General features: G+C 41.3%; 1 protein-coding gene across 7 annotated transcripts in view; it reads right to left on the bottom strand.

Annotated features, from left to right (window-relative positions):
- Positions 1-13,221, bottom strand: part of Tcaim (T cell activation inhibitor, mitochondrial) — a 135,072-nt gene that overhangs the window by 7,998 nt on the left and 113,853 nt on the right. For 6 of the 7 annotated variants that reach the window (XM_008849489.3, XM_029554280.1, XM_029554275.1 and 3 more), the window contains exons 5-8: positions 10,383-10,635; positions 4,500-4,622; positions 2,363-2,460; positions 2,061-2,152 (exon numbers count right to left, since the gene is read on the bottom strand). In XM_008849489.3, coding sequence (XP_008847711.1) covers positions 2,061-2,152; positions 2,363-2,460; positions 4,500-4,622; positions 10,383-10,635 — 566 coding nt within the window. Of the gene's footprint in view, positions 1-2,060; positions 2,153-2,362; positions 2,461-4,499; positions 4,623-10,382; positions 10,636-12,539; positions 12,629-13,221 lie in introns of those variants that run through there. The other variant, XM_008849490.3, reaches the window with a different exon arrangement.

Raw genomic sequence — 13,221 nt, 5'->3', positions numbered from 1 at the left:
TTATTTTTATTTTATGTGTATGTGTATATTGCTTGCATGTAGGAGAGTGCACCCATGTCATGCAATGACATGAGAAGAGGCTATCAGATCTCCTGGGACTGGAGTTATGGACAGTTGTTAGCTTCCATGTGGGTGCTGGGATTTGAACCCGGGTCTTCTGAAAGAACAACCAGTGTTCTTAACCACTGAGCCATCTCTCCAGCCCCTGTAGACTGACTTTTAATTCATCCCAATGTGATTGGGACCCACCCAGGTCACTGTACCCATCAAAAGTTCAACTTCATTGCTGAGCAAGGCTGAGAATGGATGTGCCACCGTTTGTTTAGCTGTTCACATACTGAAAGGTATAAGGACTTTTTCTTCTTTGGGCTACTATGGATATGTATCCATAGATTTCTGCATGAAGATAATGTTTCATCTTTCCAGTGTTAATGCCCAGGAATACAAATGCTGGGTTATCCACCAAGCATACTTGGTGTTTTAAGAAGGTGCCATGTTTCTGTCCAGAGTCTGTACCGTTTGGATTCCCACTGGCAGTGTAGGAGTGAGCCAGTTTTCTGGGTCCTCATCAGCAACATTTTCTATTCAGCCATCAGCTCACACGTGCTCCACAAGTACTCTGTGACTGCACTACATCCTCGGCTCTGAACATGTGCTCCTGTATTTGTTATCTGTACTCTTTAGTTACATGTCTTGCCTATTTTCTGTTTGGGTGGGGTTTTTTGTTTTGTTTACTTCTGAGTGTTGAGAGATCATATGTACTTTAGATATAAAATCCTTGTGAAATACATGGTTTGAAATAATTTTCTACCATATATATGATTTTAATAGACACTTTGCCAACAAAGCAGGGGAAGACAGTTAATAAACCCATGAAGATATGTTTACTGTCATTTATCATTAGAGAAATGCAAATTAAGCTCACAAAGAGAGTATCACATACCTGCTAGAATGTCTATAAATTGAAATTTTTTCATCAAAATTGAAAGCATAATTTTGCATTTTCTTAAAATTTAAAATCTCCATATGATCCAGCAATTACATCCTAAGAATTTACCCAAGAGATGAAAAATATATGTCCACATACTTATATAAATCAGGTATGGTGGCTGACACCTATAATTCCAGGAATTGGGTGACTGAGGCAGGAGGACTGCCACAAGTTTGAGGCTAGCTTAGTCTACGTAGTGAGTTCCAGTCCAGCCAGGGATACATAGTGAGACCCTCTCTCAAAAATCCAAACCAAGCCGGGCGTGGTGGTGCACGCCTGTAGTCCCAGCACTTGGGAGGCAGAGGCAGGCAGATCTCTGTGAGTTCAAGGCCAGCCTGGTCTACATAGTGAGTTCCAGGACAGCTGGGGCTATAGGGAGACCCTGCTTCAAAAAGACAACAACAACAACAAAAATCCATACCAACCCAAACCAAAATGTTTACAGCAGCTTTATTTGTGTTTAAATATTTTATTTATTATTTTATGTGTATGTGCCTGCATGTATGTGAGTGCACCTGTGTCGTGCAATGCCTTGGAGGTCAGAAGAGGTCTTCAGATTCCCCTGGAACTGGAGTTAAGGACAGTTTGTAGCCACCATGTGGGTGCTGGGAATTGACCCTGGGTCCTCTGTAAGAGCACTCAGTGCTCTTAACCGCTAAGCCATCTCTCCAGCCCCATTATTTGTAAATGTTTAAAACTAACATATGGACCAGAGAGCTGGCTCCGTGGGTAAAAATGCTTGCTACAAAAGCCTGATGACTTGAGTTCGTCCCTGGAACCCAGGGAACCAGGGTGTAAGGAGAAAATCAACTCCTGCAGTATGTCCTCTGATTTCTGTACACACACACACACACACACACACACACACACACACACACAGAAAAGAAAGAAATGAATGTAAAAAAATCCATCTTCACCCTGAAGTACTAGCTATGGAGTATTACCAGCTTTAAAAAAGCTGGAGCTTTGATTTAAAATGCTGCACTTTGCTGAACTAATAGCACTGTTTGAAATGAGAGCACGTGGAGGGCAAGTCAGAGAGGTCTGCATGCTTTGCACTCTTCCTTACTCTTGTCCAGTGATGGTGGACGTCCATGGTTCCCAGCATCACATGGCCCAGTGCACTCATGCCAGAGCGGTCTGTGAATACGATGGTGCATCCTGATGATAAAACACAAACCTTGGTCATGGTCCAGAGGCCTCTTCCTGTTACACTTAAAGTTAGTGTATAAACTTAGGATTAAATACGGTAGATGCTTAAAAGTATTGTTTCTGCTTTATTCAAAAGAACAGAGGCACTTAGTTTTGTACTACAATTTACAAATGTTTATTGCAGCTAAGTGATATTCTGAAAGAGTGGGCAATGATTACCTTTTGCATTCTGAAGTGGCTCCAAATTCTGCTGTGCTAGGCGGCCAAGACTGTGCAGCTGGCTACAGCGGTGGGCGACACCCCAGCCCCTTTGCCACCTAGGCCAACAGATATGACTGTGTTAACAGTGGCACTGTGGAGGAGGGGAAGGCTTTCACCCCAACTTCCCCATTCCTGAGAAGACAAAGACCTTTCTGAAGGAGACATATAGCATTTTTTGACTGATTTCATGCTTCTAAGTTAGTTGATTTTCTTCTATCTTTAAACATTTATTTATGTATGATTATTATTGTGTTTGTGCATGTTTTTAATGTGTGTATAGAAGTGCACTATGCCACAGCATGCAGCATAAGAGGTCAGAGGACAACTTTCAGGAGTCAGTTCTTTCCTTCCACTGTGGGAATTGAACTCAGGTGATCAGGCTTGCACAGTAAAGGCTTTTAACCCAATGAGTCATCCTGTCAGCTCCCCCCTTTTTTTTTTTTTGAGACAGATCTCATTATGTAGCCCTGGCTGGTTTGGAACTTGCTGTATAGACCTGACTGGCCTTGAACTCAGCAATCCGCCTACCTCTGCCTCCCTGGTGCTGGGATCAAAGGCATGAACTACCATACCCTGCCTCTTTTGGTTTTTGAGACAAGGTGTTCACTATGTAACCCAGATTGGATTTGAACTTGAGGTGCTTCTCCTTCTTTAGCCTCTCTAGTGATGGGGTTACAGGTGTGTCCTACTATATGTGGTATTAGATGACTAAAAAATTTTTTTATTATTGTGTGTGAGTGATACATATGTGGGGACATGTGCCATAGCATTTATATCAAGGTCAGAGACAACTTTGTGGAGTCGGTTCTCTCCTACATTTATGTAGGGTCCAGGGATGGAACTCAGGCTGTTAGGTTTGCCTGCAAGTACTTTTTACCCACTGAGCCATCTTGCCAGCTCCAAGGGATAGCTGATTTTGTGTGTGTGTGTGTGTGTGTGTGTGTGTGTGTGTGTGTGTCTTTTTTGAGACAGGGTCTCCCTGTAGCCTCAACTAGCTGGCCTTGAACTCAGAGATCTGCCTGCCTCTGACTCCGAATGCTGGGAATAAATGCACCACCATAACCGGCTGGGATACCTGATTTTTTAAAAAGCAACTAAAAGTTGAGTGTAGTGGTACACACCTTTAATCCCAGCACTCGGGAGGCAGGGGCAGATGGATTTCTGTGAGATTGAGGCCAGCTTGGTCTACATAGTGAGTTCTAGGCCAGCTGAGGCTACAGGGAGACCCTGTCTCAAAAATAAAACAAAATAACCACAAACGTATTGCCATGTTTTTGTATTTTCGTCTTTTTGAGACAGGGTCTCCCTGTAGCCTCAGCTGTCCTGGAACTATGTGGACCAGGCTGGCCTCGAACTCAAAGAGATCCGCCCGCTTTTGCCTCCCAAGTGCTGGGATTAAAGGTGTGTGCTACCACGCCCGGCTTATTGCCATGTTTTAAATGGAAATAATTGTGTTCTGGGCTGTAGAGATGGCTCAGTGGTTAAGAGCACTGACTGCTCTTGCAGAGGACCTGGGTTCACTTCCCAGCACCCACATGGCAGCTATGAACTGTCCTTAACTCCAGTTCCAGAGGAATCTGAAACCCTCTTCTGACCTCCACGGCATTGCACGACACGGGTGCACTCACATACATGCAGGCAATACACTCAATCATACACATAAAATAAAATTAATAAAGTATTTAAAAAAGAAAATAATTGTGTTCTTATAGATGATCATTTGATTATATTCACATAATGCCAACTGAAGAATGCTTAATTGTCAGATAAATTAAAGACCCAAATATCTAACTCCTAGAAAGTGTTAGCAGCAGGTAAGTCCTGAATTTTTTTGCTGTTATGTAAAAAAAAAAACCACCATGTGTGTGCATGTGTGTGGAATTATTACATAACCAAAGACGAACTTTTGATCCTCCTGTCTCTACCTCCTGAGTGCCAGAATTACAGGTATGCACCACCATGGCCAGTTTATGTGGTGCTGGGGATGAAATCCAGGGTCTATTGTATGCTAAGCAAGTACTCTATTAACTGAGCCACATTTCCAGCCCAACACCTGCATATTTTCACATGTGCGTTAGATTATCTTCTTCATTACCTGATGTCTGAGAGTTGCAGAAGATCAGACAGTTCATCCTTTAAACGATCCAGCTCATTCCTAAGTGGTAAACTGTTCTTCAGTTTTTTAACAGCACTTTTTCCATTGCTACCTAACCAGGACCTAGGACAAGGACAGATAATACACTTTAACTATACTGTTCCTGTTTCTTCTTTTAAAATACACACTTGTCCAGGGATGAAGGTTGGTGGTGGAGTGCATGCCTAGTACACTGAGGCCCTCAGTTTCATCCTTGGCACTGCAAACAAAAAAACAAAACAAATCAACAACCTAAACACACACTATCTTCAGGTCCTGTTAATGTTAACCTGAGTTGTTAGTCAAACCTTTACTTCTAACAAGTTTATTATGTCATTGCTTAAGAACTGCCGGCCCCTCTGCCCAGTCACCTTTATGCATTGCAAAAAGTTTAATTTAATCATAGAAAACCTGTCACTAGGTTTCTAGAGATGAAATAATTCTAGAGAACGTCAAGATTCTCCTAAGCCTTTAATTTCTGTTTATTGCAAGGCTCCCCTGGCTGCATTGGCTCTTCACTCTGGACAGTTACACATAGGCGGGCAGAACTAAGAATAACTATATAGCAAGAATGAAAATCATGTGGGAGCACTCAAAGGCTGGAAAGTGAAGGTCAAGAGCCACAGTTGGAGAGGATGAGTCCTGATGAGGATCTTGAAGATTGCCTTATGGATTCTAGCCCCACAGAATTAATTTCTCCTTTGATTTTAATCTAGGGTTTCAGTACCCCATGACCTCAAAGCTAACTCCCTCATCTCTCTACCCAAGTCTTTCTACTGGCCAGACCTTATCACTTTAGCTCTTTGGCCACAGAGTTTCCAGAATGCCTACTTCCTTAGGTAGCCTTCTTTGCAACACGGGATGTCCATTCCTTTTCACCCAACCCAGTATCCAGCTAAAGTCTCAACTCAACAACTCCATAATAAAATAGGCTCAGCAGAAAAGATGCCTCTTCCTCCCCCTCCTCCTCCTCTCCTCCTCCTCCTCCTCTTCCTCCTTTGTATTTTTGAGACAGGGTCTCCCTGTAACCCCAGCTTGCCTTGAACTCACAGAAATCTGCCTGCCTCTGCCTCCCAAGTGCTGGGACTAAAGGTGTGCGCCACCACGCCAGCTATTATTCTTATTTCTTGGAGTATTTTCCTCAATAGCCTCATAAAGAAAAATAAAAGCTACAAAATACTCTGAGGATTAGGGGGTGGGGTAACTGTCAGGAACTGCAAGGTAGTTTGCATTGGCTTCAAGTGTAGTACTACCCTGGATATGTCTCTCACTATGCTATAAGCAACTGGACACAGGCTTGCTATCTTTGGCCCACCAAAGAACTTTGGAGAAATGAGGCACCTGAGTGGAGTCTGGGGGGTGGGGTGGAAGTGGGCTGAAAATGTCCTGTTTGCAGCATGTGTGTATGTGTGTGTGTGTGTGTGTGTGTGTGTGTGTGTGCATACAGAACGGCAAAGTGCCTGAACCAAGGGGAACATTTTCAATGTGGGAGTTGGTGAGCCCTAGGCATGCCTCTGCAAGTCAAAACTCCAGGAGAGGAGGCAAGAAACAATTTAAAGAGTGAACACAGCAGTCACATAGCTCCTCAGTGAGGGATACCTGAAAACCTCATGTGGGCTTTGTCCCTGATGGCTATGTAATATACTGCAGAGAGCTCAAATGTCCATCTCAAAAGTGCTAGGCAGAAGATAAAATGTTCCTTGGCAGACATTTTCAAAGTTTGGATGTGATCTAGAGCATTATAAATTTAACATCTACAAGACAACAAAATTATTATAAATTTATTGAAAAATACTTATCCCAAATATGTGATATGGTGTTGTGCTGGGAATATAGGGAAGATAAAGTCCCCATTGTAAAGAAGACACAGCTATAAAGGAGACTATAGCATCATAGCCACTGTGAGAGAGGATGCAGTAATTTAATTCACCTGAAAGATTCTGTTCAACAGGTGATATGCATGGATTTTTCCAAGTAGGTGAGGAAGAAGGGTGTGACAATCAAACACATGCATGTGGACCTTCAGATGAACCATTATGTCCAGATCAGATGATGCCTGCAGAAGGGGAGGGCCTGAGATGAGACAGAAGAGAAGGGGGCTGGAAGGGCCAGACCATGAAGTTTTGCATGGCAGTAACCAGGTCCTTACTGATAGGAAAATATGGCCATTAACTTTGGTTTACTAACTTGGCATGTTAATTCTTCCTATACCCAGTTCAAGAATACTGGGATCTGGGTATGGTAATACATGCCTGTTGTCCTAGGTACTTGAGAGGTTGAGACAGGTGAATCACTAAGCCCTGGAGTCTGAGAACAATCTGGAAAACACAGAGACCCTTGTCTCAAACAACAAAGACTATTAGTAAAAAATATTGCCATTTCTGTATTATGATAAATAAAGGTCATAGGCTGAAGACTTGGTTCCCAGTGAAGCTAATGGGAGGTGGTGGGACCTTTAGGAAGAAGGGCCTAGTGGGAGGAAGTTAGGTCACTGGGGCATCTTGAAAGAGATTCTGGAGGTGCTAGAGAGATGACTAAGAGGTTGAGAGCACCAGCTGTTTTTGCAGAGGACTGAGGTTTGGTTCCTAGCACCCACATGTCAGGCTTTCAGTTCCAGGGGATCCGATGCCCTCTTTTGGCCTCTGTGGCCACTGCGTGCATGTGGTGCACTTACATACATGCAGGCAAAACACTCTTACATATAAAATTAAAAATAAGTAAAAAAAAGGAAAGAGAGCCAGGTGTGGCGGCACATGCCTTTAATCCCAGCACTCAGGAGGCAGAGGCAGGCGGATCTCTGTGAGTTTGAGGCCAGCCTGGTCTCCCTAGTGAATCCAGGACAGCTGGGCTACAGGGAGACCCTGTCTCGAAAAATCCAAAAAAAAAAAAAAAAAAAAAAAGGAAAGGGATACTGAGGCTCCAGCCCCTTTCAATTTCTTTTTAACTTCCTATCTGCCATGAGGATGCCAGGATTCCTCCACCATACAGTCCCACCGTGGTGTACTATGCTGCCTGATGCAGGACCAAAGCAAAGTGCCCAATGACCATGGGCTAATGCTTCTGACACCATGAACTTTCCTCCTCGTAAACTGTGTATCTTAGGCATTTTGTGTCCATCATGAGAAGGTCACTAACACATTTGGATAAATAAGAGACATAAAATTCTTCAAATTATAGAGGTCTCATAAATCCAGTGTCAGCTCTGAGGCACACTGGTAAAGGTACTCAGTCTACACAGCATTTACTCTTTGGGTTTCTTCTCTTGCCTTTGTTTAGTGAGATGCTGTCCTCTCTCATCCTACTTGGCCCAGACCTTCAGTTAGAAAATTATACTTGTTTAAAGCTAAACTCAGACTCTATAAGGCTTGATGATCTGGTTCAGGTAAATTTCTAAAATATCAATGCTCAAAGCTACAACTCAATTGCCTTTTTGAAGTCCTGTCTACTATTATGCTATGACACTATTAATTTCATCTTATGAAGCTATGAAAGATTTTATTTACCTAATGATAGGTTCACTTCAATGTTATGATAAATGGCTAATGAAAACTGAACTGAATACAGTGATCAATTTTCCCTGCCTTTAACTCCCAATCAGTGGTTTATAAAGCAGCTCTCTTCCTTAAGGGCATACAATCCAGAGTGAAACTTTCTGAGCTTCTCTGATAATCATCAAAATTAGAGCCTGAATTTAAAACAAACCATACTTTGGAAGAAATCAGGAATTCATAACAGCAAATGTCATCTAAACAAAGACATATTCTTTCTAAAAAATATTTTTCATTTATTTTTATCTTATGTGTATGTGTGTATTGCCTGTGTGTAGGTAAGTGCACCTGTGTCATGCAATGCCCATGGAGGACAGAAGAGGCTGTTGGATCCCCTGGAACTGGAGTTGTTAGCTGCCATGTAGGTGCTAGGATTCGAACCTGGGTCTTCTGCAAGAACAACCAGTGTTCTTAACCGCTGAGCCATCTCTCCAGCCCCCAAAAATATATTCTTAAGACAATGTATCTCTTGCTAAAACCTGCAAATATTTCTAGTAAATCCTAATTAACAGGAGCACATAAGAAAAGTGACCCGTGCCTTTACAACTGTCACTTCCATCTCTGCCAAACATCTGTACTAAACAACTTCTTGCTTCCACACTAAACTCTGAATATGCTCTCCTGACCTTCCAGTGCATCACATTCTTATTCCAGCAGTGGTTTGTTTACTTTTCCAGGGCTTGGGATAGAACTCACACCTGCTGGCATGGACTCTACCACTGATCTACACCTCTAGCCTCCATATTTATTCCACAGTTCTTTAATTCAGGTCAGTAAAGGTACTGGCTGGCTCTATGAGTCTGTGATGCAGATTAGTGAACAGTGATGACTGTCGCATGTTCTCTATCCTTGAAAAATCACTATCTAGCACAATAAAATAAAGTTTATCTAATGCATTAAGGACATGCATTGTATTGAACATTTAATGAAGAGATTATGAAAACTTAATTTAGATAAAGAATGCTGAAGATCTTGCTGATTATCAAACTGTCCTTTACAAACGATCAATTGAGCCATAGCATTACTGCTTTTCTGAAACTCTTTTGTCTAAAAAGTTATTTTCATTTTATATGTATGTGTAATTGCCTGCATGTATGTATGTATGTATGTACACCATGTGCATGCCTGGTGCCCGAGGAGTCCAGAAAAGGGCATCAGATCCCCTGGAACTAGAGTTATAGGCAGTTGTGAGTCATCTGATGTGGGTGCTAGGAACCAAACTCTGGTCCTCTGCAAGAGCATCAAGTGCTCTGAATACTGAGCCATCTTTCCAACCCTCTGAGATTCTCTAATACTTTATCCTTTAAGCCCCTTAGCTGAGTAAGGTCCAATAGCATCATTTTTGCTTTTTGCCTCCACTCCCACAATCTCACTTTTTTTTTCTATACCCATTAGGCCAGGCATTTCCAGTCCTATGTTCACCTTGACACAGATCCTGGGTTTGGTTCCCAGCACCCATATGGTGGCTAATAACCATCTGTAACTCCAGTTTCAGGGGATCCAATGTCTTCTTATGACCTCTGTGGAAAGTACTTATACACATACTATAAAAATGTAAAAACCAAAAAACCAAACAAACCATTAGGCTTAAGCAATATCAACAAGCATCCTGCCATGTTGAAAGAACCAATGCTAATACTTCAATAAGTTTAACTTGTTCCTTTACTTTGCAAAATATATTTTATAAAAATGGGTTCATATTGTGCAGAGTGTTTTGCAATCAGCTTTGTTTCATTTAACAGTATTTTGTGAACCTCTTTCCCAAACAAATAAGCACCAAAACATAAAACCATCAAATATTAATGGTGGCTTTATAAAGAAGGTATATCATACATTTCATATCTAGTTTTTATAATTTAAAAATATTCTTTCTTGGCCGGGCGTGGTGGCACACACCTTTAATCCCAGCACTTGGGAGGCAGAAGCAGGCGGATCTCTGAGAGTTCAAGGTCGGCCTGGTCTACATAGTGAGTTCTAGGAGGACAGCTGGGGCTACAGGGAGACCCTGTCTCAAAGACAAAAAAAAAAATATTCTTTCTCATTCATCTATTCAGGATGATAGTTTATAAAGTTATCTCCCTCCCTCTCTTCCATTTTGGTTTTTGAGGCAGGGATTCATTATGTATGCCTGACTGGCCTTGATCTCTTGATCCTCCTGCCTCTGCCTTCCAACTGCTGGAATTATAGCCATGTGCCACTACATCTGGTGTCTTTTTTTTTCAGGATGGATGATTAAAATAGAACTGTGTGAAAACATGAATTGCATCTGGCCATTTAAAGCAAACCATTTTCTTACATTAGGGTTGTTTCCACCTTTGAGGCATGTTCAAGGTCTTCATCAGGGTCCTTGAATCCAGTAAAGGAGTAGTAGGACTTGTGCCATTTGATGGGCCTGTCAGGCATCCCTGTAGCTTCTTTGAGAGGCTGGGAATGCACATTAGTGTTGGAGCTTTGGATATGGTCAACAGGCAAACTGCAGGAGTTGAGAATATATAATACTGTGCTTAGCAGATCTCTGGTGTGCAAAGTAAATTTGACTGCTCGAAATCCTAGAGAATATAATTCCCCCAACAATAAATACAGATAATTACTTGTTTTACTTTAGAACAGTTTTTCATGTAACATTTATAAAATTAGAATCTTTAAAAACAGTACATTACAAATTAAATTTCACCTACTGGTAAATCATTAGCAAATGGAAACATCCTCTTGCAAACTCTACAGTGCTACTTTCCCCTTCATGAGTTCCTCTTGACTACAAGAATTCTGCCTGAGAAGGAGGTCAAGGCTATTTTCAACACTGCCCATGAATCTAATCACTGAAAAGGAAGCTCCCGTATCCATCACAGAATTTCTAGCAGGGAGAGGGATACATGTGGACACTTTGATTCTGATAGTAGTGCATGTGAGAGAAGGGCCAGGATTTCTACCTACTGATAGTGGTCACAGAATCCCATAAACATATCTATATATCTCTATGTATGTATGTATGTATGCATTCATGCATGCTTGTTTTGTTTGTTTTTGATCTTTTTGAGACAGGGTCTCCCTGTAGCCCCAGCTGGCCTGGAACTCACTATGTAGACTAGGCTGGCCTTGAACTCACAGAGATCTATCTGCCTCTGCCTCATGAGTGCTGGGACTAAAGGCGTGCACCACCACACCTGGCTGATAGTCTTTAAAGATGTATTAAATCATAGCTACCAGTCACAGGTGGCTATTCACAATTACATTAATTAAAACTAGGTTGGGAATGGTGGTGCAGACCTATAATCCCAGCACTTAGGGGAAGATGAAAGCAGGAAGATTGGGACTTAATGGTCATCCTGGACTTTATAGTGAGTTTGAGGCCAGCCTGGGCTGTAAGAAACTCTTTTTTAAAAAAACACACAAAAAAACCAGAAACACCCCACCAAACCTCAAACCAAAAATACCTTCTACCACCACAACACCTAAATAAAACTTAACAGTCACATAGCAACCTTCAGATGTTTAGCTTGTGCTCCCATTCTTGAGGGTACATACATGAGATACTTCCCTCATGCAAAGTTCTCTTGGACGGTGCTGGTCTAAACCTTTTCTATGTGTTTCTATGGTACCTGAATACATACTTCTGTGTTTATATAAACATGTACTCACTCAGCTTGAGTTATTCCTTTTTGTAAAGATAGAATCATTAGAGACATAGTATTCTGAACCTTTTGCCACTTAACCTTAGTGACCACTCACATCTATATGTATGAAAGAGTCTTATTCTTTTGGGCAGCTATATGTGAATCCATTTAATAACTGTAGCATAACATATTTATCACTTCTAATAGTGATAGTCTTCTGAGTTATTTTCAAGATTCCATGTAAGGCTGAAATGTGGTGGTGTGTATGTGTGTGTGTGTGGTTGGGTATGTGTGGGTGTATGCTCATGTTCATGTGTGCACATGCATGTTTGTCTATAAGCATGCTTGTAGAGGCAAGGTCAATCTCAAGTGTTGTTCCTCAGGCACTGTCCACCTTGTTTTTTGGACCTAGGACTCACAAGTAGGTGAAGTTGCTTGGCTAGTGAGCTCTAGGAATCTTCCTGTTGCCTTTCCCAGTGCTAGAATTACAAGGCAGTCATCACACCTGGCTTTTTTACGTGTTAGTTTCTATCTCAATCTATCAATTCATTGCTTACTGAACCCATTCCAAGGGCCACTGTCTAATGCAACTGCACATGTCCTTTACTGGTTCCTTAGGACTCCTTCTGGGAAGAGGGGATTGCTCTTTTGGTGAGGTAATTCCAAAGTGCATTCTAGAACATTTGTGTGGGGTTGGGGTACAGCTCAGGTTTAGAGCCAGCATTGAAAAAATAGGTTTATGTGAATTTACACACCCAACAATAAATCATGAAGATGCATTCTCATTACTTATAGATATTATCAATTTAAAAAGATAAACAGGGGGACAAAAACAGTACCTTTTTATTTCAGTTTGCATCTGATGCTGAGGCTGAACATTTTTATTGGCTATTTATATGACTTTCTTCCTGAATTGTCCATTCACTGCCCATTCTGTAAAGGAGATATTCTGTATTTTCTTTTTGATGTATAAAATGCTTTACATATAACACTATTCTATTTTCATTATGTTTTCTTTCATTTATAATTTAACTTTTCTTATCTCCTATTCTTCCTAATGAGTAGTTCACAGTTAATCATTGGCTGAAAGTAGAGGATTTTTGGTCTTTGCTCAGTCGGAACTGGCTACAGCTGCTTGTTTAAGCATTGATTCACTGAAAGTTATTAGTGAAACCTAATTTGTTTTAAAGAGCTTATTTTAATAACAAAGTTCACTTCCCCGCATACCACCAAAGAATGTGGGGCCTGAAAAATGATCCAGGTCTTCATGAGTTTCAATGTATTATTATGCAAGCAACCCCAATTAAACTCAATGACACACACACACACACACACACACACACACACACAAACAAAATAACCTCATATAAAACAAGAAAAGAATGGAAGTAGGAGAAGAGCTTGTTGGGAACGAGGGGTTAAATAGGAATGGGAGGAGGACAAGAGTAATGGGGGGCAAAAATGACTAAAATACATTATGTATATATGAAATTGTCAAAGAATAAAGTCAATGTCTTATTA

The sequence above is a fragment of the Nannospalax galili genome, unplaced genomic scaffold (genome assembly GCF_000622305.1).
Source record: "Nannospalax galili isolate Female #2095 unplaced genomic scaffold, S.galili_v1.0 scaffold443, whole genome shotgun sequence".
NCBI lineage: Eukaryota > Metazoa > Chordata > Mammalia > Rodentia > Spalacidae > Nannospalax > Nannospalax galili.
This window is presented reverse-complemented; position numbering and strand designations above follow the sequence as displayed.